General features: G+C 68.5%; 1 protein-coding gene across 5 annotated transcripts in view; it reads right to left on the bottom strand.

Moving 5' to 3' along the window:
- The window catches only part of DLG3 (discs large MAGUK scaffold protein 3), a 183511-nt gene that overhangs the window by 102333 nt on the left and 57751 nt on the right, over positions 1-23427 (bottom strand). For all 5 annotated transcript variants that reach the window (XM_089781780.1, XM_089781778.1, XM_075917662.2 and 2 more), the window contains one exon: positions 5444-5497. In XM_089781780.1, the coding sequence (XP_089637906.1) occupies positions 5444-5497 (54 nt within the window). The remainder of the gene's footprint in view (positions 1-5443; positions 5498-23427) is intronic.

Consider the following 23427-nt stretch of genomic DNA (forward strand, 5'->3'; position numbering starts at 1 on the left):
GCTCACGGATTTCCGCGGCCTGGGGAGCAAGCTGGGATCTGTGTAAAGCCGGAGGTGGTGCCGCTAAGACAGAGTGCACCGGGCCTGCCCTGGGGGTGCAGGCAGGGAGCCCCTCCCCAGACAAGGCGCCCGCTGGCTGGACACGCCGGCTCACACCCCCAGGATCAGCCTCTGGAGCCGACCGTGATCATTTGCCGGCTGTCGCCATGGTGATTAGTGTGCGCTAATAATGCAACACGGGGCAGGAGGAAGAGCCGAGACGGGCTCCCGGCCGGCGCTGGGCGCGGGGGGCGGAGATGGCAAGTGGCCATGAGGAGGCAGAAGGGAGGAACGGGAGGGGCAGAGAGGGGAACAGCCCGCACCTCTGCCTCACTGCCCGGCTGCCCTGCCTCGGGCACGGGGGAGGGGGAGGGGGGGAAGGGGACACGGCACCAGCACCTCAAATGGAAAGAGAAAACCAAGCAGCAAGAGGGAGGTGGACATGCCACCCTGCCCCTCCCGGGGCCAAGCCCACAGCGCCTCGGTGCCCTGCCCCTCCCGGGGCCAAGCCCACAGCGCCTCGGTGCCCTGCCCCTCCCGGGGCCAAGCCCACACCGCCTCGGTGCCCTGCCCCTCCCGGAGCCAAGCCCACACCGCCTCGGTGCCCTGCCCCTCCCGGAGCCAAGCCCACACCGCCTCGGTGCCCTGCCCCTCCCGGGGCCAAGCCCACGCCGCCTCGGTGCCCTGCCCCTCCCGGGGCCAAGCCCACGCCGCCTCGGTGCCCTGCCCCTCCCGGAGCCAAGCCCACACCGCCTCGGTGCCCTGCCCCTCCCGGGGCCAAGCCCACACCGCCTCGGTGCCCTGCCCCTCCCGGGGCCAAGCCCACACCGCCTCGGTGCCCTGCCCCTCCCGGGGCCAAGCCCACAGCGCCTCGGTGCCCTGCCCCTCCCGGGGCCAAGCCCACACCGCCTCGGTGCCCTGCCCCTCCCGGGGCCAAGCCCACACCGCCTCGGTGCCCTGCCCCTCCCGGAGCCAAGCCCACACCGCCTCGGTGCCCTGCCCCTCCCGGAGCCAAGCCCACAGCGCCTCGGTGCCCTGCCCCTCCCGGGGCCAAGCCCACAGCGCCTCGGTGCCCTGCCCCTCCCGGGGCCAAGCCCACACCGCCTCGGTGCCCTGCCCCTCCCGGGGCCAAGCCCACACCGCCTCGGTGCCCTGCCCCTCCCGGGGCCAAGCCCACACCGCCTCGGTGCCCTGCCCCTCCCGGGGCCAAGCCCACACCGCCTCGGTGCCCTGCCCCTCCCGGGGCCAAGCCCACACCGCCTCGGTGCCCTGCCCCTCCCGGGGCCAAGCCCACACCGCCTCGGTGCCCTGCCCCTCCCGGGGCCAAGCCCACACCGCCTCGGTGCCCTGATCCTCCCGGGGCCAAGCCCACACCGCCTCGGTGCCCTGCCCCTCCCAGAGCCAAGCCCACACCGCCTCGGTGCCCTGCCCCTCCCGGGGCCAAGCCCACACCGCCTCGGTGCCCTGCCCCTCCCGGGGCCAAGCCCACACCGCCTCGGTGCCCTGCCCCTCCCAGAGCCAAGCCCACACCGCCTCGGTGCCCTGCCCCTCCCGGGGCCAAGCCCACACCGCCTCGGTGCCCTGCCCCTCCCAGAGCCAAGCCCACACCGCCTCGGTGCCCTGCCCCTCCCGGGGCCAAGCCCACACCGCCTCGGTGCCCTGCCCCTCCCGGGGCCAAGCCCACACCGCCTCGGTGCCCTGCCCCTCCCAGAGCCAAGCCCACACTGCCTCGGTGCCCTGCCCCTCCCAGAGCCAAGCCCACACCGCCTCGGTGCCCTGCCCCTCCCGGGGCCAAGCCCACACCGCCTCGGTGCCCTGCCCCTCCCAGAGCCAAGCCCACACCGCCTCGGTGCCCTGCCCCTCCCGGGGCCAAGCCCACACCGCCTCGGTGCCCTGCCCCTCCCAGAGCCAAGCCCACACCGCCTCGGTGCCCTGCCCCTCCCAGAGCCAAGCCCACACCGCCTCGGTGCCCTGCCCCTCCCGGGGCCAAGCCCACACCGCCTCGGTGCCCTGCCCCTCCCGGGGCCAAGCCCACACCGCCTCGGTGCTCTGCCCCTCCCGGGGCCAAGCCCACACCGCCTCGGTGCCCTGCCCCTCCCGGGGCCAAGCCCACACCGCCTCGGTGCTCTGCCCCTCCCGGGGCCAAGCCCACACCGCCTCGGTGCCCTGCCCCTCCCGGGGCCAAGCCCACACCGCCTCGGTGCCCTGCCCCTCCCAGAGCCAAGCCCACACCGCCTCGGTGCCCTGCCCCTCCCGGGGCCAAGCCCACACCGCCTCGGTGCCCTGCCCCTCCCAGAGCCAAGCCCACACCGCCTCGGTGCCCTGCCCCTCCCGGGGCCAAGCCCACACCGCCTCAGTGCCCTGCCCCTACCAGAGCCAAGCCCACACCGCCTCGGTGCCCTGCCCCTCCCGGGGCCAAGCCCACACCGCCTCGGTGCCCTGCCCCTCCCGGGGCCAAGCCCACACCGCCTCGGTGCCCTGCCCCTCCCAGAGCCAAGCCCACACCGCCTCGGTGCCCTGCCCCTCCCGGGGCCAAGCCCACACCGCCTCGGTGCCCTGCCCCTCCCAGAGCCAAGCCCACACCGCCTCGGTGCCCTGCCCCTCCCAGAGCCAAGCCCACACCGCCTCGGTGCCCTGCCCCTCCCGGGGCCAAGCCCACACCGCCTCGGTGCCCTGCCCCTCCCGGGGCCAAGCCCACACCGCCTCAGTGCCCTGCCCCTCCCAGAGCCAAGCCCACACCGCCTCGGTGCCCTGCCCCTCCCGGGGCCAAGCCCACACCGCCTCGGTGCCCTGCCCCTCCCGGGGCCAAGCCCACACCGCCTCGGTGCCCTGCCCCTCCCAGAGCCAAGCCCACACCGCCTCGGTGCCCTGCCCCTCCCAGAGCCAAGCCCACACCGCCTCGGTGCCCTGCCCCTCCCGGGGCCAAGCCCACACCGCCTCGGTGCCCTGCCCCTCCCAGAGCCAAGCCCACACCGCCTCGGTGCCCTGCCCCTCCCGGGGCCAAGCCCACACCGCCTCGGTGCCCTGCCCCTCCCGGGGCCAAGCCCACACCGCCTCGGTGCCCTGCCCCTCCCAGAGCCAAGCCCACACTGCCTCGGTGCCCTGCCCCTCCCAGAGCCAAGCCCACACCGCCTCGGTGCCCTGCCCCTCCCGGGGCCAAGCCCACACCGCCTCGGTGCCCTGCCCCTCCCAGAGCCAAGCCCACACCGCCTCGGTGCCCTGCCCCTCCCGGGGCCAAGCCCACACCGCCTCGGTGCCCTGCCCCTCCCAGAGCCAAGCCCACACCGCCTCGGTGCCCTGCCCCTCCCGGGGCCAAGCCCACACCGCCTCGGTGCCCTGCCCCTCCCAGAGCCAAGCCCACACCGCCTCGGTGCCCTGCCCCTCCCAGAGCCAAGCCCACACCGCCTCGGTGCCCTGCCCCTCCCGGGGCCAAGCCCACACCGCCTCGGTGCCCTGCCCCTCCCGGGGCCAAGCCCACACCGCCTCGGTGCTCTGCCCCTCCCGGGGCCAAGCCCACACCGCCTCGGTGCCCTGCCCCTCCCGGGGCCAAGCCCACACCGCCTCGGTGCTCTGCCCCTCCCGGGGCCAAGCCCACACCGCCTCGGTGCCCTGCCCCTCCCGGGGCCAAGCCCACACCGCCTCGGTGCCCTGCCCCTCCCAGAGCCAAGCCCACACCGCCTCGGTGCCCTGCCCCTCCCGGGGCCAAGCCCACACCGCCTCGGTGCCCTGCCCCTCCCAGAGCCAAGCCCACACCGCCTCGGTGCCCTGCCCCTCCCGGGGCCAAGCCCACACCGCCTCAGTGCCCTGCCCCTACCAGAGCCAAGCCCACACCGCCTCGGTGCCCTGCCCCTCCCGGGGCCAAGCCCACACCGCCTCGGTGCCCTGCCCCTCCCGGGGCCAAGCCCACACCGCCTCGGTGCCCTGCCCCTCCCAGAGCCAAGCCCACACCGCCTCGGTGCCCTGCCCCTCCCGGGGCCAAGCCCACACCGCCTCGGTGCCCTGCCCCTCCCAGAGCCAAGCCCACACCGCCTCGGTGCCCTGCCCCTCCCAGAGCCAAGCCCACACCGCCTCGGTGCCCTGCCCCTCCCGGGGCCAAGCCCACACCGCCTCGGTGCCCTGCCCCTCCCGGGGCCAAGCCCACACCGCCTCAGTGCCCTGCCCCTCCCAGAGCCAAGCCCACACCGCCTCGGTGCCCTGCCCCTCCCGGGGCCAAGCCCACACCGCCTCGGTGCCCTGCCCCTCCCGGGGCCAAGCCCACACCGCCTCGGTGCCCTGCCCCTCCCAGAGCCAAGCCCACACCGCCTCGGTGCCCTGCCCCTCCCGGGGCCAAGCCCACACCGCCTCGGTGCCCTGCCCCTCCCAGAGCCAAGCCCACACCGCCTCGGTGCCCTGCCCCTCCCGGGGCCAAGCCCACACCGCCTCGGTGCCCTGCCCCTCCCGGGGCCAAGCCCACACCGCCTCGGTGCTCTGCCCCTCCCGGGGCCAAGCCCACACCGCCTCGGTGCCCTGCCCCTCCCGGGGCCAAGCCCACACCGCCTCGGTGCTCTGCCCCTCCCGGGGCCAAGCCCACACCGCCTCGGTGCCCTGCCCCTCCCGGGGCCAAGCCCACACCGCCTCGGTGCCCTGCCCCTCCCAGAGCCAAGCCCACACCGCCTCGGTGCCCTGCCCCTCCCGGGGCCAAGCCCACACCGCCTCGGTGCCCTGACCCTCCCGGGGCCAAGCCCACACCGCCTCGGTGCCCTGCCCCTTCCGGGGCCAAGCCCACACCGCCTCGGTGCCCTGCCCCTCCCAGAGCCAAGCCCACACCGCCTCGGTGCCCTGCCCGTCCCGGGGCCAAGCCCACACCGCCTCGGTGCCCTGCCCCTCCCGGGGCCAAGCCCACACCGCCTCGGTGCCCTGCCCCTCCCGGGGCCAAGCCCACACCGCCTCGGTGCCCTGCCCCTCCCGGGGCCAAGCCCACACCGCCTCGGTGCCCTGATCCTCCCGGGGCCAAGCCCACACCGCCTCGGTGCCCTGCCCCTCCCGGGGCCAAGCCCACACCGCCTCGGTGCCCTGACCCTCCCAGAGCCAAGCCCACACCGCCTCGGTGCCCTGCCCCTCCCGGGGCCAAGCCCACACCGCCTCGGTGCCCTGCCCCTCCCAGAGCCAAGCCCACACCGCCTCGGTGCCCTGCCCCTCCCAGGGCCAAACCCACACCGCCTCGGTGCCCTGCCCCTCCCAGAGCCAAGCCCACACCGCCTCGGTGCTCTGCCCCTCCCGGGGCCAAGCCCACACCGCCTCGGTGCCCTGCCCGTCCCAGAGCCAAGCCCACACCGCCTCGGTGCCCTGCCACTGCCAGCGTCTCCCCAGGGCTCCTGCAGGCAGGTTAACATGCTGGCTCTATAGAGAAACCCAGGAGACTTACGGAGATCCCTGGCTCCAAGGAGTCCGTGTTCACGATGATGGGAGCAGGGTTGGCCTGTCAGAGAGAGACAACAGCCCGTCACACAGCTGAGCTGCGGGTCCCGGTGCGCCAGCCGCCCGCCCCCTCCCCACGCCGGGCCCAGCAGACGCGCCGGGCGAGGAAGGAAAGGGGGCCGTGTTCTCCAGCTCGCTCCCAGCACCCTCGTGCTGGCAGGGCCCCTCCCGCCACAGCGGGCCAGGTTCTCACAGGGAGGAAACAAACCCTCCCCCAGCTCCGGAGCAGAGCGTCCTGGCCCCAGGCAGAAGGTCCTGCCGCTGCGGGGGGAGGCAGCACAGTCCGGGGGCTAAGCTCCAGGCAAGGGGCCTCAGCGGTGGTTTCCCAGCTTGCACTGCCTGGTTAGGGCACCTGGGCCTCGGCCCCGGGTCCCCTGCAGGAGGGAGGCACGTTTCCTGACAGGGCCGGGGGCAATGCTGTCCAGGCTGAGAATGGGCGTCGGGAGGTGCCTGGGCCTGGCAGGCGGCACAGCGATGGCTGCATGGCGGAGGGGGAGCGCGAGCTGGGAGGGGAGCACGTGACAGAGCCCCACTGCCTGGGGGGTCAGGGAGCGCGAGCTGGGAGGGGAGCACGTGACAGAGCCCCACTGCCTGGGGGGTCAGGGAGCGCGAGCTGGGAGGGGAGCACGTGACAGAGCCCCACTGCCTGGGGGGTCAGGGAGCGCGAGCTGGGAGGGGAGCACGTGACAGAGCCCCACTGCCTGGGGGGTCAGGGAGCGCGAGCTGGGAGGGGAGCACGTGACAGAGCCCCACTGCCTGGGGGGGTCAGGGAGCGCGAGCTGGGAGGGGAGCACGTGACAGAGCCCCACTGCCTGGGGGGTCAGGGAGCGCGAGTTGGGAGGGGAGCACGTGACAGAGCCCCACTGCCTGGGGGGGTCAGGGAGCGCGAGCTGGGAGGGGAGCACGTGACAGAGCCCCACTGCTTGGGGGGTCAGGGAGCGCGAGCTGGGAGGGGAGCACGTGACAGAGCCCCACTGCCTGGGGGGGGTCAGGGAGCGAAAGCTGGGAGGGGAGCACGTGACAGAGCCCCACTACCTGGGGGGTTAGGGAGCGAAAGCTGGGAGGGGAGCACGTGACAGAGCCCCACTGCCTGGGGGGTCAGGGAGCGCGAGCTGGGAGGGGAGCACGTGACAGAGCCCCACTGCCTGGGGGGTCAGGGAGCGCGAGCTGGGAGGGGAGCACGTGACAGAGCCCCACTGCCTGGGGGGTCAGGGAGCGCGAGCTGGGAGGGGAGCACGTGACAGAGCCCCACTACCTGGGGGGTTAGGGAGCGCGAGCTGGGAGGGGAGCACGTGACAGAGCCCCACTACCTGGGGGGTCAGGGAGCGAGAGCTGGGAGGGGAGCACGTGACAGAGCCCCACTGCCTGGGGGGTCAGGGAGCGAGAGCTGCACTGAGGGGTAGCGTCCCACCAGGCACATCCCCCCCAACACACCCGGCCGGGCCTTTCAGCCCTTCGCCCTGCTCTTTGGGTGCCGCCTGGAGCAAGTGAGGCGAGCGCCAATGGAGAAAACGGGACCCAGCCCCTGGCACGGCTGCTGATGGGGCCCCCTAGGTCCTGCTCCAGAATCGGGAGCATCAGCCTGGTGCCGATTCCACGCCCGTCCTGCTGGGGCGCGGCCCAGCCAGAGATGCGGCTGAGGGCAGAAGCGGTGCCAGCCTGAGAAGAGGGATTCTGCACCCGCCCCGCACCCAAGGCCCAGCCCGGCCTCTCCCGCCCCACGGAGTGGGCTAGAGAGACAGGCAGGAATCCCAGGACAGAGCGGCAGGCGTGTTCCGGCCCCTGCCGCTCTGGAAATCTGCGTGTCCCCTTCCCCCAGCACCAGTGCCACCTCGGCCACCACCAGGCTGCCCACGCGCCGTGACCACGGCGGAGCGAGAGGAGGGGCCAAGGCGGCTCCTTGCTCACTATTTGCCTCCCTTGAATGGCCATGGGTGGCTGTAACTGTCCACTCCAGGGTTCTGGCAGAAGGGCCGACCTGCGGAGGCAGTGCCCATGTTCCAGCCACTGACGGACCTGCCCTCCATGTGTATCTAGTGCTTTTCTGAACCCTTTAAAGACCTGGCCACACAACATCCTCTGGCAAGGAGTTCCGCAGGGCACTGCGTGTTGCCTGAAGAAATACTTTTTTGTTTTACACCTGCTGCCTGTTAATGTCATTTGGTGCCCCTAGTTCTTGTGTTCTGGGAGCAAGTCAATAACTTTTCCTTATTCACTTTCTGCGCACCTTAGTCTCCTCTGTTCCAAGCTGAAACGTCCCAGTCTGATTAATCTCTCCTCTTATGGCAGCCGTTCTAAACCCCGAATCATTTTGTTGCCCTTCTCTGAACCTTTTCCAATGCCAAGAGATCTGTTCTGGGATGAGGCACCCACACCTGCCCGCAGTGTCCTCGCGGAGGGCGCTCCGTGGATTTAGAGGGAGGCAATAGGATATTCTCCGTCTTATTCTCCATCCCTTTCTGCATGATTCCCAACATCCTGTTTGCTTTCTTGTCTGCTGCTGCGCTCTTCCCACACAGCTCCCGACCAGCTGTGTCCCCTGCTGTTGCTTGCTAACCCCTCCTCCTCGCTCCCCAAAACCGCGGCTCTCCCGCACGCGCCTGCGTCCTCCCCGCTCGCAAGACAGACGCTCCCCTCCACCCCAGCGAATGCACGTGTTCCAAACGGCGCATGGCCTCGGGGAAGGGGCTCTTCTACCGCCTAGAGTCTCCCTTTCACCTAAAGGACACGTGGGCAGAGCCCCACACGTAGGAGGCAAACCCCACCTGCGACGGTGAGGAACCGGCACGGCACCCGCAAGAGCCACCCGCCCCGCCCGGTGCGCCCTGCGGCCCTGCAGCCAGCGCTGGGCTGGGAGGGGAGAGACGGGAGCCCAGTCGGGGCTGAGGGTGCAGGGCCAGGAGCTAAGTGAGAGGCGGAAGCCCAGTCACCCCAGCCGTGGGACAGGCTGCAGGAGACCAGGCGCCTCCAGCTCCAAGGCAACGCAGTGGGGGAAGCCCAGTGACATTGTGCAGGAGCAAGCTGGGGCTGCAGCAGCCCAGCTTAAGCACCCCCGCAGCCCCCCACAAGCAGGGGCTGCACCAGTCCAGGTGTAGCATGCACACACGCACACATGTGCACGCGCACACACACACACACACAGAGGCAGGGGCTGCGCCAGTCCAGGTGTAGCATGCACACACACACACACACACCCCTGCACACGCACACGCACACACACACACACACACACAGAGGCAGGGGCTGCGCCAGTCCAGGTGTAGCATGCACACACACACACATACCCCTGCACACGCACGCGCGCACACACACACACACACAAGCAGGGGCTGCGCCAGTCCAGGTGTAGCATGCATGCACACACACACACACACACACACACATGCATATGCACACACACATCCCCCTGCACACGCACGCGCACACACACACACAAGCAGGGGCTGCGCCAGTCCAGGTGTAGCATGCATGCACGCACACACGCGCACACACACAAACACACATGCATATGCACACACACACACACCCTCGCACACGCACACACACACACACAAGCAGGGGCTGCGCCAGTCCAGGTGTAGCATGCACACACACACACACACCCGCATGGGCACATGCACACACACACACACACCCGCCACAAGCAGGGGCTGCACCAGCTGGGTTGAATGAATTCACTGCTGCATTCTCATCTGTAGCACACCACAAGGGGATGCGTTCGGAGGATGGCTAGTTCTCCTTGGGCTCCAGCAAACGCCCGCTCCCGCCCACTCCTGAACAGGCGGCACATGCAGGGCAGTGTTACCCCACGGTGCCATGGCCTGGGAGCTGGGGGGCTTAGAAGCAAGCGCCGCGTCCCCCCGGCAACCGTGGCTCCAGGGAGCGTGTCTGACCCTGCTAAGCCGTGGGGTAGCGCATCCACCTGGCGCGGGTGAGGTCTGGGTGCTGCCTGCCCTGGGTCTCAGCAGCCCAGCCCGGGGAGGAAGCACCGGCCTCACAGCAGAATGGAAACCCTTCAAGCGCTGCCGCTAGCGCCCCCGGTGGCTCTGGCAGTCGCTCAGAGCTTTGCGCTGCGAGTGGCCATGGGGCAGAGCAGTGCTAAAGGACACGGCACCACTACGCACGGCCTGGCTTCCGCCAGCACGTTCGGGGCGGGGGCAGCCTTCTGCAGGCCAGGTGCTGGGAACTCCCCGAAGCGCTTCCATAACCAGCTGCGATCCCCCCGCACCTGTCCCGGCCCCTTTGCTGGGTTACCCGTCCCGGCCCCGTTGCTGGGTTACCCGTCCCGGCCCCTTTGCTGGGTTACCCGTCCCGGCCCCGTTGCTGGGTTACCCGTCCCGGCCCCGTTGCTGGGTTACCCGTCCCGGCCCCGTTGCTGGGTTACCCGTCCCGGCCCCTTTGCTGGGTTACCCGTCCCGGCCCCGTTGCTGGGTTACCCGTCCCGGCCCCTTTGCTGGGTTACCCGTCCCGGCCCCGTTGCTGGGTTACCCGTCCCGGCCCCGTTGCTGGGTTACCCGTCCCGGCCCCTTTGCTGGGTTACCCGTCCCGGCCCCGTTGCTGGGTTACCCGTCCCGGCCCCGTTGCTGGGTTACCCGTCCCGGCCCCGTTGCTGGGTTACCCGTCCCGGCCTCCCTGGCTCTTGTGCCCAGGCACCCGCGAGTGTCCCACGTCTGCCGGGAGCACAGGCCCCCGCTGGGACCAGGAGAGCAGAGATGGGAGTGGCACCGGCAGAAGTCTGGGTTGCCTCCTGCTGGAGTGTTGTGGGAGAGGTCAGATGCCAGGGGCTCTCCCTTCCCACTTGCAGGGGTCCGATCTGCATCTTGCCCGTGTGCTTGGCAAATCTGGCCAGCCCGAGAGGGGCCAACTGCCTCCCGCCCGCCCAGACTCTGGCAGCACACGCAGGGCCGGGCGCACTGCTGCTGGCTGGGCAGCCAGGAGATGCTGGGGAACTGAGCTGGTAAGTAACCAGTGCCCTGGGGCAAGCAGGGCCCCCGTGGAGCTGCGCGCGCCGCACACTCAACGGGGCCGTCAGGGCTTTGCCAGACACAGCTCTGACTCCCATTGTTGCTGTTTGCTGACCCGGCTTCCTGCCTGGGGCAGCACAGGCGGAGCAGCGTCCCGGCCGACAAAGCGCGCTGACTTGGGCAGGCGCAGACCCCGCCGAACCCGCCGCAGGCGCTCAGCAACCCGGCACAGCATGGCTGAGCACGCACCCTCTGCTGGGAGTCTGAGGTGCGGCAGAAGTCAGCGCGGGGTGGGGCGGGGATTCCTGGGACACGTGCAGTGGCAGGAGTGGGTGGGCGCAGGGCGGGGATTCCTGGGACACGTGTGGTGGCAGGAGTGGGCAGGCGCAGGGCGGGGATTCCTGGGACACGTGTGGTGGCAGGAGTGGGCAGGCGCGGGGTGGAGATTCCTGGGACACGTGCGGTGGCAGGAGTCAGCGCAAGGTGGGGCGGGGCTTCCTGGGACACGTGCAGTGGCAGGAGTCAGTGCGGGGTGGGGCGGGGCTTCCTGGGACACGTGCGGTGGCAGGAGTCGGTGCCGGGAGGGGATTCCTGGGACACGTGCGGTGGCAGGAGTGGGCTGGCACAGAGCGGGGGTTCCTGGGACACGTGCAGTGGCAGGAGTCAGCGCAGGGTGGGGCGGGGCTTCCTGGGACACATGCGGTGGCAGGAGTCAGCGCAGGGTGGGGCGGGGCTTCCTGGGACACGTGCGGTGGCAGGAGTCAGCGCAGGGTTGGGCGGGGCTTCCTGGGACACGTGCGGTGGCAGGAGTCAGTGCGGGGTGGGGCGGGGCATCCTGGGACACGTGCAGTGGCAGGAGTCAGCGCGGGGTGGGGCGGGGCTTCCTGGGACACGTGCAGTGGCAGGAGTCAGCGCGGGGTGGGGCGGGGCTTCCTGGGACACGTGCGGTGGCAGGAGTCAGCGCGGGGTGGGGCGGGGCTTCCTGGGACACGTGCGGTGGCAGGAGTCGGTGCCGGGAGGGGATTCCTGGGACACGTGCGGTGGCAGGAGTGGGCGGGCGAGGGGCGGGGCTTCCTGGGACACGTGCAGTGGCAGGAGTCAGCGCGGGGTGGGGTGGGGATTCCTGGGACACGTGCAGTGGCAGGAGTGGGCGGGCGAGGGGCGGGGCTTCCTGGGACACGTGCAGTGGCAGGAGTCAGCGCGGGGTGGGGCGGTGCTTCCTGGGACACGTGCGGTGGCAGGAGTGGGCGGGCGAGGAGCGGGGATTCCTGGGACACGTGCGGTGGCAGGAGTGGGCGGGTGAGGAGCGGGGATTCCTGGGACACGTGCGGTGGCAGGAGTGGGCGGGCGAGGAGCAGGGATTCCTGGGACACGTGCGGTGGCAGGAGTCGGTGCCGGGAGGGGATTCCTGGGACACGTGCGGTGGCAGGAGTGGGCTGGCACAGAGCGGGGGTTCCTGGGACACGTGTGGTGGCAGGAGTCAGCGCCGGGTGGGGCGGGGCTTCCTGGGACACTTGCGGTGGCAGGAGTCGGTGCCGGGAGGGGATTCCTGGGACACGTGCGGTGGCAGGAGTGGGCGGGCGAGGAGCGGGGATTCCTGGGATGCTTGCGGTAGCAGGAGTTGCCAATGCTGCAGACGAGGCCCGGGTGTTTCGAACTCTGATGCCGAAGGGGCGCGTGATGTCTGCTCTCTCAGCGTTGGAGTCCCCTCCACAGGGGCGACAGCACCTAAGGGATTGTTTGTGGCACCCACGGCCACAGGACAAGCTTCCACAAAGGTGCCAGTGTTTTAACACTGGCAGCTCAAAAGGCCCTAGATCGTCAGACGCAGCCTGGGATCCGGACGGGCAGGGGCACTGGAGCGTCTGCAGGGGGACAGAAAACAGCTGCATGGAAGCCCTGGGCGGGTGGCCGGTCACCTGCAGAGAAGCCATGTCTGGTCAAACGAATTCGTTCCAGGAGTGAGCCACAAATCTGTGCCACCGCCCCCCAGCCTGCTCCACCTTGCGCAGGAGGCGCGGGGGGGGGCATGCGCTGCTCAGATCTCTCTCCAGCTGTGCGTGGGGCTCCCCTGCTCGTGGGCACCCCGTGCGGCCGAGGGCGTGTGCTCCAACTGGCTCTGGGAGAGGGGTGCCCAGACGGCCTTTCTGCTCAGCCACCTTCTTCTCCCCCTATTTGTGTAGCTGCTGGGGGTTGGGGTGGACCAAGGCCCAGGGCCCCCAAGTAGCAGCTGCCCACTAGGGGCGTGTCCACACCGCACCGTACCTCCAAATGGCGCGTCCTAGTTGGATGCCATGTCGAGATTGCTCATTTGTGTCCACGGCGTCCGATTTCAAACCAGGCGCTATCCCGAAGCGCCGACTCCCGCAGAACGGGGGTACAGGGGCGTCGGAACGACAGCTTGCGGGATTCTCCGGTGTCCCGAAATAGCGTTGCAGTGTAGACGTAGCCGAAGGGTCTGCTGTCCGCTGCTGCCTCGCTCCCTGGGCCGCTTCCCTCACCCGCCCTCCCACAGGGCTTTGAGGTCAAGTTCCCACCCCTCCCTGTCCAGGGTTCTGCAATTGCCACAGTCGACTCTACCACATCCCGTCTTCAGCCCCCGGACCCCGGCCTCAGCCAGGCCTGGAGTCCAGCTCCCACGCGGAGCTGTCCGAGGTGCTGCTGTCCTCCCAGCCAGCCCCTTGGTCTGCCTGGCTGCAGCTCCAGCTCCAGCTGAACACGAGTGACTACAGCAAACTGCAGAACCCTAGGCTCAGCAGCTCCTTTATACCCAGTTGTTGGGCCCTGATTGGCTGCAGCAGAAGCAGCCACTCTAGCCTGCCTGGAGGACCTATCTTCTGCTCTTTTCCCTGGGGATCTGGGGGTGCAGCAAAGCCACCAGCCTCCAGCAGGGGTTTAGTCCACCCCGTCACACTGTTGCTGAAGCTTTTCATGAAGACTTCTCCCCCACACCTGATCTGCCTGCTGCCCCACGAGCAGCTCCTTAGGGGGCCAGGAACATTCGCCGGCTCCATGCCGGGACGCTGACACTTCCGTGGTGAGCTCCGAGAGAGCCAGGAAGGTGCAGCCCACAAGTCAGAAGGCAAGACAACAGCCCCGCCAGCGCCTTCCCTTGGTGCATCTTTATGGGCAGATATTTTGGGCACATTGCTGGCCTTGAGAGGCAGAGCTAGCCCAGCGATACGTGTCCCTGGCTCTGACCCAGGACATGGCACCGCGGACCATGGTAGAGGACAAGGGGCCCGTCTAGACCCATTAGTCCCCTTCCTAGACTAAGTGAAATGCCTCCGACAGCTGCTCTGTCCACCTTACCATCCATTTATCCAATCCACATTCCCTTAACTTGCTGGCAAGAATATTGTGGGAGACCGTATCAAAAGCCTTGCTAAAGTCAAGGTCTATCACATCCACTGCCTTCCCCACGTCCACAGAGCCAGTTACCTCAGCATAGGAGCTAATCAGATTGGTCAGGCACGACTTGCCCTTTGTGAATCCATGCTGACTATTCCTAATCACTTTCCTCTCTTCCAAGTGCTTCAAAATGGATTCCTTGAGGATCCCCTCCAGGATTTTCCAGGGACTGAGGTGAGGCTGGCTGGTCTGTAGTTCCCTGGATCGTCCTTCTTCCCTTTTTAAAGCTGGGCCCCGCATTTGCCTTTTTCCAGTCATCCGGGATCTCTCCCGATCTCCACGACTTTTCAAAGATAATGGCCAAAGGCTCCACAATGACACTTGCCAGCTCCCTCAGCCCCCTCGGATGCACTAAATCCAGACCCAGGGATCTGTGTGTGTTTAGCTTTTCTAAGCCTGTTCTTTCTCCACCGAGGGCTGCCCACCTCGGCTATGTCTACACTGCGGTGTTTTTGCGGAAGAGGATATGCAAATGGTGTGCTCATTTGCATACCTTCTTCCGATTCTTTTTGTGGAAGGGGTTTTGCTGCTAAAAAGCCCCGTGTAGATGGGGCCATTTGTCGGAAAAAAAACCTTTTTCACAAGATTCTGCAAACCTCAATTTCTGAGGAATAAGGGATCTTGCGAAAAAGGGATTCCCCCCCCCCCCACAAATGGCCCCGTCTACATGGGGCTTTTTAGTGGCAAGACCTTCCGCAAGAAGAATCGGAAGAAGATATGCAAATGGAATGCTCATTTGCATATCCTCTTCCGCAAAAAGACCGCAGTGTAGACACAGCCCTCCTCGCCATACTGCGTTGCCTAGTGCAGTCGTCTGGGGGCTGCCCTCGTCTGGGAAGATAGAGGCAGCTTTTCCCACATCATCTGTCACTAGGTTACCTCCCTCATCCAGTAGGGGCCGCACCCCCTCCCTGACCACCCTCGTATTGCTACATGCCTGGAGAAACCGTTCTTGTTCCCCTTCACATCCCTTGCCAGCTGCAATTCCCATTGTGCTTTCGCCTTCCTGAGAACTCCCCTGCATTCTCCAGCAATAGATTCATACTCCCCCAGTCACCTGTCCAAGTTTCCGCTTCTTGTGAGCTTCCCTTTTGTGTTTAAGCTCCCCATGGTAAGCCAATCTGGTTGCCTACAATATTTGCTTTTCTTGCTGAGCACTGGGATGGTTTCTTCCTGTGCCTTCAAGAAGGCTTCTTTAAAATCCTGCCAGCTCCCCTGGACTCCTTTCCCCTTCATGTTACATCCCAGGGGATCCTGCCCATCAGTTCTCGGAGGGAGTCACAGTCTGCTCCTCCGAAGTCCAGGGTGCGTATTTGTTGCTCTCCTTTCTTTCTTTGGTCAGGGTCCTGAAATCGACCATCTGCTGCCCACCTCCACTTCCCCTCCTGGTTCCTCCCTGTTAGTGAGCAGCAGGCCAAGCTGCGCCTGGCCCCGGGTCGGTTCCTTCAGCACTTGGACCAGGAAGTTATCCCCAACATTCTCCAAAAACTTCCTGGAGTGTCTGTGCTGCTGCGTCATCTGATAAACTCTCACACCAGGGCTCCTCCTTCAAAACAAACTGCGAGACAAATGTGGGAAGAAAGACGGAGCAAGGGAGGGTGCTTGCAGGTCGTGTCCTTGCTCTCTGGCGTTTCAACTATTACATTTTCATTTCTGTTGTGCTTTGGCTTATGTCTTGCTGGAAGCATTTCTTGGGTGTTGCAAAGCAAAACAAGGCCTTGGTAACAGACCCTCATAGCCAAATGCTTGTTCACAGAGCAGTAAAACCAAAAAGGTAACCAAAAGGGTAGCCCCCTAAAAGCCCTGTCTAGTCTTCACTCCATGCAGCCTCAGCACTTTCCGTCTTCCAGGCCTGGCAGGTGTGGAAGAAACTTTTGACATTCTAACTTGAAGTTTCAGGTTGAGATGTTCGGGTTTGTTAAATGTTGCATAAACGGAGGGGTTTTACCCCTTCCATTACTGCTTTGGATTTATAACCTCAGCTCCAGCGTCACAACAGTCTCCCTCAGCATCCAGCTTTCCTAACCGCCGGGTTCCATGCCACAAGCAATCGATTTCACAAAGCACTTCCCACCCACAGCTCTGGGCTCGCCCCGCAGTGAAGGGCTGGTCCCTGTCTTACAGATGGGGAAATGGCGTGGTTTGTCCCAAACCAGCCGCCAGGTCACTGCAGAGCTCGATATCGAAACCAGATTCCCTTCCTCCTAGTCCCTTGTGCCTCATCCCCTCCCACACGGACCCGGCGCCTTGTTCCCTCCCACACGGACCCCGCACGGCGGCCTCTGAGCCTCGTCCCCTCCCACACGGACCCCGCACGGCGGCCTCTGAGCCTCGTCCCCTCCCACACGGACCCCGCACGGCGGCCTCTGAGCCTCGTCCCCTCCCACACGGACCCGGCGCCTCGTTCCCTCCCACACGGACCCCGCACGGCGGCCTCTGAGCCTCGTCCCCTCCCACACGGACCCCACACGGCGGCCTCTGAGCCTCGTCCCCTCCCACACGGACCCGGCGCCTCGTCCCCTCCCACACAGACCCTGCGCGGCAACCCCAGCACCTCGTCCCCTCCCACACAGACCCTGCGTGGCAACCCCAGCACCTCATCCCCTCCACACGGACCCCGCACAGTGGCCCCAGCACCTTGTCCCCTCCACACGGACCCCGCGTGGCAGCCCCAGCACCTCGTCCCCTCCACACGGACCCCGCGTGGCAGCCCCAGCACCTCGTCCCCTCCACACGGATCCCGTGTGGCAGCCCCAGCACCTCGTCCCCTCCACACGGACCCCGCGTGGCAGCCCCAGCACCTCGTCCCCTCCACACGGACCCCGTGTGGCAGCCCCAGCACCTCGTCCCCTCCACACGGACCCCGTGTGGCAGCCCCAGCACCTCGTCCCCTCCACACGGACCCCGCACAGTGGCCCCAGCACCTTGTCCCCTCCACACGGACCCCGCGTGGCAGCCCCAGCACCTCGTCCCCTCCACACGGACCCCGCGTGGCAGCCCCAGCACCTCGTCCCCTCCACACGGACCCCGCGTGGCAGCCCCAGCACCTCGTCCCCTCCACACGGACCCCGCGTGGCAGCCCCAGCACCTCGTCCCCTCCACACGGACCCCGCGTGGCAGCCCCAGCACCTCGTCCCCTCCACACGGACCCCGTGTGGCAGCCCCAGCACCTCGTCCCCTCCACACGGACCCCGTGTGGCAGCCCCAGCACCTCGTCCCCTCCACACGGACCCCGCACAGTGGCCCCAGCACCTTGTCCCCTCCACACGGACCCCGCGTGGCAGCCCCAGCACCTCGTCCCCTCCACACGGACCCCGCGTGGCAGCCCCAGCACCTCGTCCCCTCCACACGGACCCCGTGTGGCAGCCCCAGCACCTCGTCCCCTCCACACGGACCCCGCGTGGCAGCCCCAGCACCTCGTCCCCTCCACACGGACCCCGTGTGGCAGCCCCAGCACCTCGTCCCCTCCACACGGACCCCGTGTGGCAGCCCCAGCACCTCGTCCCCTCCACACGGACCCCGCACAGTGGCCCCAGCACCTCGTCCCCTCCACACGGACCCCGTGTGGCAGCCCCAGCACCTCGTCCCCTCCACACGGACCCCGCGTGGCAGCCCCAGCACCTCGTCCCCTCCACACGGACCCCGTGTGGCAGCCCCAGCACCTCGTCCCCTCCACACGGACCCCGCGTGGCAGCCCCAGCACCTCGTCCCCTCCACACGGACCCCGCACAGTGGCCCCAGCACCTCGTCCCCTCCACACGGACCCCGCACAGTGGCCCCAGCACCTCGTCCCCTCCACACGGACCCCGCACAGTGGCCCCAGCACCTTGTCCCCTCCACACGGACCCCGCGTGGCAGCCCCAGCACCTCGTCCCCTCCACACGGACCCCGCGTGGCAGCCCCAGCACCTCGTCCCCTCCACACGGACCCCGCGTGGCAGCCCCAGCACCTCGTCCCCTCCACACGGACCCCGCGTGGCAGCCCCAGCACCTCGTCCCCTCCACACGGACCCCGCGTGGCAGCCCCAGCACCTCGTCCCCTCCACACGGACCCCGCGTGGCAGCCCCAGCACCTCGTCCCCTCCACACGGACCCCGCACAGTGGCCCCAGCACCTCGTCCCCTCCACACGGACCCCGCGTGGCAGCCCCAGCACCTCGTCCCCTCCACACGGACCCCGCGTGGCAGCCCCAGCCTGAGGAGCAGGGAGGCTAGCACGCGCCGTACATGGCCACACGAAGCTCTCCGCGGTTCTCAGAGTTCACAGTCGGTTTTATGAGACTTTTGGCTGCTTCTCCTTCCCCACGTGGGGGTGCTGGCGGCCCTGCCTGCCCTTGCGCCCTCCCTGTGGGCCGTGGCGTGGGCGGGGGGAGGGCCGACCTCTCTCTTGCTTGTCCTGGCTTTAGAACCTGACAAGTGCGCTGGGCCACGCCCGCCAGCCGCCCACCGGAGTCTGGGCCTCACTCCTTTCCCAGGCGGGATCCGGCCTGGAGTCGCACTCCTGCCAGGCTGGGCTCGGTTTCCAGAGGCGCCGGACTCGGGTGGCCCAGCGGCAGGAAACGTGCATCGAATGGCGAGGCCACTGAGCAGAGGGCCCCTGCCTGGGAGATCTGGAGCGCCCCCAATTTCCAGCGCCTGGCAGGGCCCACTCCTCCGAACTGGTCCCTCAGAACGAAGCAGCAGCTCCCCGCTGTGTCCCAGAGACGCGTGAGACCCAGGAGAGGCTGGCCCGCAAGAAGGAATATTCCTGCCAGGACCAGCACTAGCCACACTCCTGTACTGGGGGCACCGCAAGGAGGGCAGGACGCCCCCATCCTCCTAGGTGAGGCTCCCTGGCACTGCGCCCACCTGCACTACCGCGGGGTGCACCCTGGGCCAGGGCCACACCCCTTTTCCTCAGGGGCATCTGCAGAGGCCTGTGGGAGAGCGGCCCCCGCCCTGGAGCTCAGGGTTCACACAAGCTGAGTTTGGGAACAGCTGCTAGCTCACCTCCCCTGCCCAGCACACACAGGGCCCTGGACACGGACAGCAGCCACCGGCTGCTCTCCAGGCTGTGAGGGTCATTGCTCTGGGCCCAAAGCACAGAGGCCACGGTGCACGTCCAGCCGTGGCACGAGATGGCCACACAGCCCGCTACTTCTCCCAGGGCACCAGAGTATTCTGCAACAGCACCGTCTCGCCCGACACCTGCCTCTGACAGGAACTGCTCCCGCCTCGGCCCCCGGGCCCCACGCCTCCCTCTCCCGCCTCGGCCCCCGGGCCCCACGCCTCCCTCTCCCGCCTCGGCCCCCGGGCCCCACGCCTCCCTCTCCCGCCTCGGCCCCCGGGCCCCACGCCTCCCTCTCCCGCCTCGGCCCCCGGGCCCCACGCCTCCCTCTCCCGCCTTGGCCCTTGGGCCCGACGCCTCCCTCTCCCGCCTCGGCCCCCGGGCCCCACACCTCCCTCTCCCGCCTCAGCCCCCGGGCCCCACGCCTCCCTCTCCCGCCTCGGCCCCCGGGCCCCACGCCTCCCTCTCCCGCCTCGGCCCCCAGGCCCCACGCCTCCCTCTCCCGCCTCGGCCTCTGGGCCCCACGCCTCCCTCTCCCGCCTCGGCCCCCGGGCCCCACGCCTCCCTCTCCCGCCTCGGCCTCTGGGCCCCACGCCTCCCTCTCCCGCCTCGGCCCCCAGGCCCCACGCCTCCCTCTCCCGCCTCGGCCTCTGGGCCCCACGCCTCCCTCTCCCGCCTCGGCCCCCGGGCCCCACGCCTCCCTCTCCCGCCTCGGCCTCTGGGCCCCACGCCTCCCTCTCCCGCCTTGGCCCTTGGGCCCGACGCCTCCCTCTCCCGCCTTGGCCCTTGGGCCCCTTGCTCCCCACCTCCTGCTCCTGGATAGTTGTTCCAGGACTGGTTCTCCTGGAAAGCTGGTCCCTTCCTTCCCCCTCAGCTCCCTGTGCGGTCCCAGGGCCTTGCCTCCCCTTCCCCTCTGCACCTCACTCTGGGGGGACCTGGCTACTCCCGTGGTTTCACCTCCCATCTGGGTGTCAATGGGCCTCAAGCATGGGCCTCACTCTGTCCTGGCCTCGCACTCCGGCACCTCGAGGAGCCTCTGCCACCCCAAGAACGGGCCAGGACTGACCAGGTGGCCAAGTGTCACCAAAGTCACTGGAGCGTGGCCAATGTGCCGAGCGCGGCGCGGGGGGAGGAAGGGAAGGGGGGCAAGGGCAAGGGTGGGAGAGGAGCCTGCGACCTGGCCACACCAAACCGGCGGGCAATTTCCCCGACGGCGAGAACGCGGAGAGGCCATCGAGCCGGCCCCCACCCCGCGGCTGGAGGGAGCGCGGGTGGGCTGTCGGATGCCTCACAGGAGGGGTTACGAAAAGCAGGCTTGCAAGGGACTGACGGGAGCGCAGAGAGAGGAAAAGGAGGAGACTCTCCGTGCTCTCCAGGGAGCGGCAGCAGGGTGCGGGCCGACGGCGGGTAGGGCGGCCGTGCAGGGAGGAGGAGCTGCCTGGGCAGCGGGAGGAAGGGGAGTGGTTTCTGGCCAGGAGGCATGAGCCCAGGTGCGAGATGGATGCACAGCGCCGGCGAGGGGTGCCAGAGAGAGGCTGTAGCGAGAGAGAAGGGCCCGCCGGAGGGTGGGGAAGAGGGGCAGGCTGGCCAGTGACACAGGCCTGGGGAGTGGCAGAGAGCGGACAGCGGGGGACATACCAGGAACAGAAACGCTCCCTTTGCCCCGACACAGGGGGAGGCACAGGGCTATTGGTTTAGCTACGTCTAACCCCTAAAAGCAGCCTTCTCGGCTTTGCACTCCAGTACAGCGCAGTCCTGCGGTGGGCAGCGAGGCGGGCCGCTGCCGGAGAAGGGCCTGCCATGTGCAGTCCCCATCCCGAGGGGCAGCCGGCAGGCCACGGTGCCCCGGGGACCCGGCGGCTCCCGTGCCGTGTTTCTGGCCTGTAGTCTCCCCTTCCTTTGTAGGGCTGGGCCTGGCCAGGATTTCACGCTTCCACAGGGGCCTCTCCACACACAGGAATGGAGACTGGGAGCAACGTTTGCCCCTTTCCTGCTTCGGCTTCTCCCTCCTCTCTCCCCGAAACGCCGAGAACTCCCTCCTCCCCCATCTTCAAGTGCAAAGATTTCGCTAATTTCTTCCATGAATAGACTATAAGTAGCCATAGCAACATCAGCCTGCCAACCTTACCACCTCCTGGATCTCCGCGTCCCCACCGCCTCCCTCATGCGCCAGCCCTTCCACCTGCCTGGCCCCGTCCCTTCCCAGCAGGGGCACCTGCCTGTGGCTTCCCGCCCACCCCGCCCAGGGCAGGTCCTACCCACAGCACGCCCGCCAGCACCGTGCACCGCTCGCTAGCCCGGAGCCTGACGCCCCACAGCCCCACGGCCAGCTCAGGAATTCGCCCTCCCAGAGACTGGCCACATCCGACCCCCTTTCCCGCAGGCCGCCCACGGGAGCAGCCCCGCCCTCAGCAGCGCTGGCTTCCCCCTCGTCTCCTCGTGTGGCTGAGCCGCAGGGTCCCGTGACCTCGACCCCTTCTCCTCCCAAACGCCAGGCACTCTGCTGCCACAGCCCACAGCCCGTCGCTGCTGCTCGACCAGCCCCAGTGCCGGGGGCCCCAGGGCGCTGTGTCAGCCACCACAGCGCAAGCGCTACTCCCAGGCACCCTGCCGCCGGGCCAGAAGCACCACGGCAACTCGCCCGCCTGGAGGGAGAAACGCAACCAATCCCACGGTCGCCATTCGGCTGACAGCCCCACCCAGCCCACCCCGGCTGCCCAGCCCTTTCCTGCCCTGCCCTGCCCAGGCACAACGTCCCGTTCCCGCACACTGCTGGGCTCCTGCGGGCGCCTCTCCAGAAAGGGCCAGCCGCGAGAAAACACCCCAGCATCTCCCGCTTCTTCAGCAGGGCCACGGGCCCACCGGTGCCCGAGTCACCCCACCCTCCGCCTCCTGGCGCGAGCCCCTGGCTGCTCCAGGAACGCCACGCTGCCGGCAGGAGCACCTCTCCCGTGGCAGGGCCCCCCAAACATCTCCAGAGCCACGCGACTCCCAGGGCGCCAGGCCGGGTGCCGTCACTCAGCGGCGGGTGCTGCACCCAAGCTCAGGCAGCCTCAGGCTATTTTTAGCAGGCTGGTTAGTGACCTGCAAGGCTGCAGCGTGAGGGACAGGACGGCTGCCCCCTGTAAGTGCTGCACGTGCGCAAGGTCTCGCTGCGCCGCTGAACATTCCTCGTGTCCCAGAAACACGCGGGCGCCTTGGACGGACGGCCCCGCCGGAGCGCTGGCCTCTCGCCGCTGGACATTCCTCGTGTCCCAGAAACACGCGGGCGCCTTGGACGGACGGCCCCGCCGGAGCGCTGGCCTCTCGCCGCTGGACATTCCTCGTGTCCCAGAAACCCGCGGGCGCCTTGGACGGACGGCCCCGCCGGAGCGCTGGCCTCTCGCCGCTGGACATTCCTCGTGTCCCAGAAACCCGCGGGCGCCTTGGACGGACGGCCCCGCCGGAGCGCTGGCCTCTCGCCGCTGGACATTCCTCGTGTCCCAGAAACCCGCGGGCGCCTTGGACGGACGGCCCCGCCGGAGCGCTGGCCTCTTGCCGCTGGACATTCCTCGTGTCCCAGAAACACGCGGGCGCCTTGGACGGACGGCCCCGCCGGAGCGCTGGCCTCTCGCCGCTGGACATTCCTCGTGTCCCAGAAACCCGCGGGCGCCTTGGACGGACGGCCCCGCCGGAGCGCTGGCCTCTTGCCGCTGGACATTCCTCGTGTCCCAGAAACACGCGGGCGCCTTGGACGGACGGCCCCGCCGGAGCGCTGGCCTCTCGCCGCTGGACATTCCTCGTGTCCCAGAAACCCGCGGGCGCCTTGGACGGACGGCCCCGCCGGAGCGCTGGCCTCTCGCCGCTGGACATTCCTCGTGTCCCAGAAACCCGCGGGCGCCTTGGACGGACGGCCCCGCCGGAGCGCTGGCCTCTTGCCGCTGGACATTCCTCGTGTCCCAGAAACACGCGGGCGCCTTGGACGGACGGCCCCGCCGGAGCGCTGGCCTCTCGCCGCTGGACATTCCTCGTGTCCCAGAAACCCGCGGGCGCCTTGGACGGACGGCCCCGCCGGAGCGCTGGCCTCTCGCCGCTGGACATTCCTCGTGTCCCAGAAACCCGCGGGTGCCTCGGACGGACAGCCCCGCCGGAGCGCTGGCCTCTCGCCGCTGGACAGGCCCCTTCGGCGGGGGGCTGTGTGGGGCGCGAAAGGTTCTGGCTCCTGCCTGCTCTGCGGGGGCCAGGCCTGGCTTGTGGAAGCGGCGACGCTGGTATCCATGGGCAAGGGGCGGCCACAGCAGGGGCTTCAGGACGTGGGCCTGGGCACTGGAAATGCGGCTCTCCCCTGGGAAGCCTGGAGCAGGAGGGAGGGGAGGGGAGGGGCTCAGGGATGCTGCCCTAGGCAGTAGTGCTGCGCTCTGCCTCCCTTTCCTCAGCACGGATTCCTGCGCCCACCACATGCGGGCAGCCAGGGAAAGCGCAGCCAGTACGGGAGAGCGAGGGAACGTGGCGGGGGGAGGCACGAGGGGAGG

Source organism: Pelodiscus sinensis, chromosome 13, assembly GCF_052426305.1.
Source record: "Pelodiscus sinensis isolate ZL-2025 chromosome 13, ASM5242630v1, whole genome shotgun sequence".
NCBI lineage: Eukaryota > Metazoa > Chordata > Testudines > Trionychidae > Pelodiscus > Pelodiscus sinensis.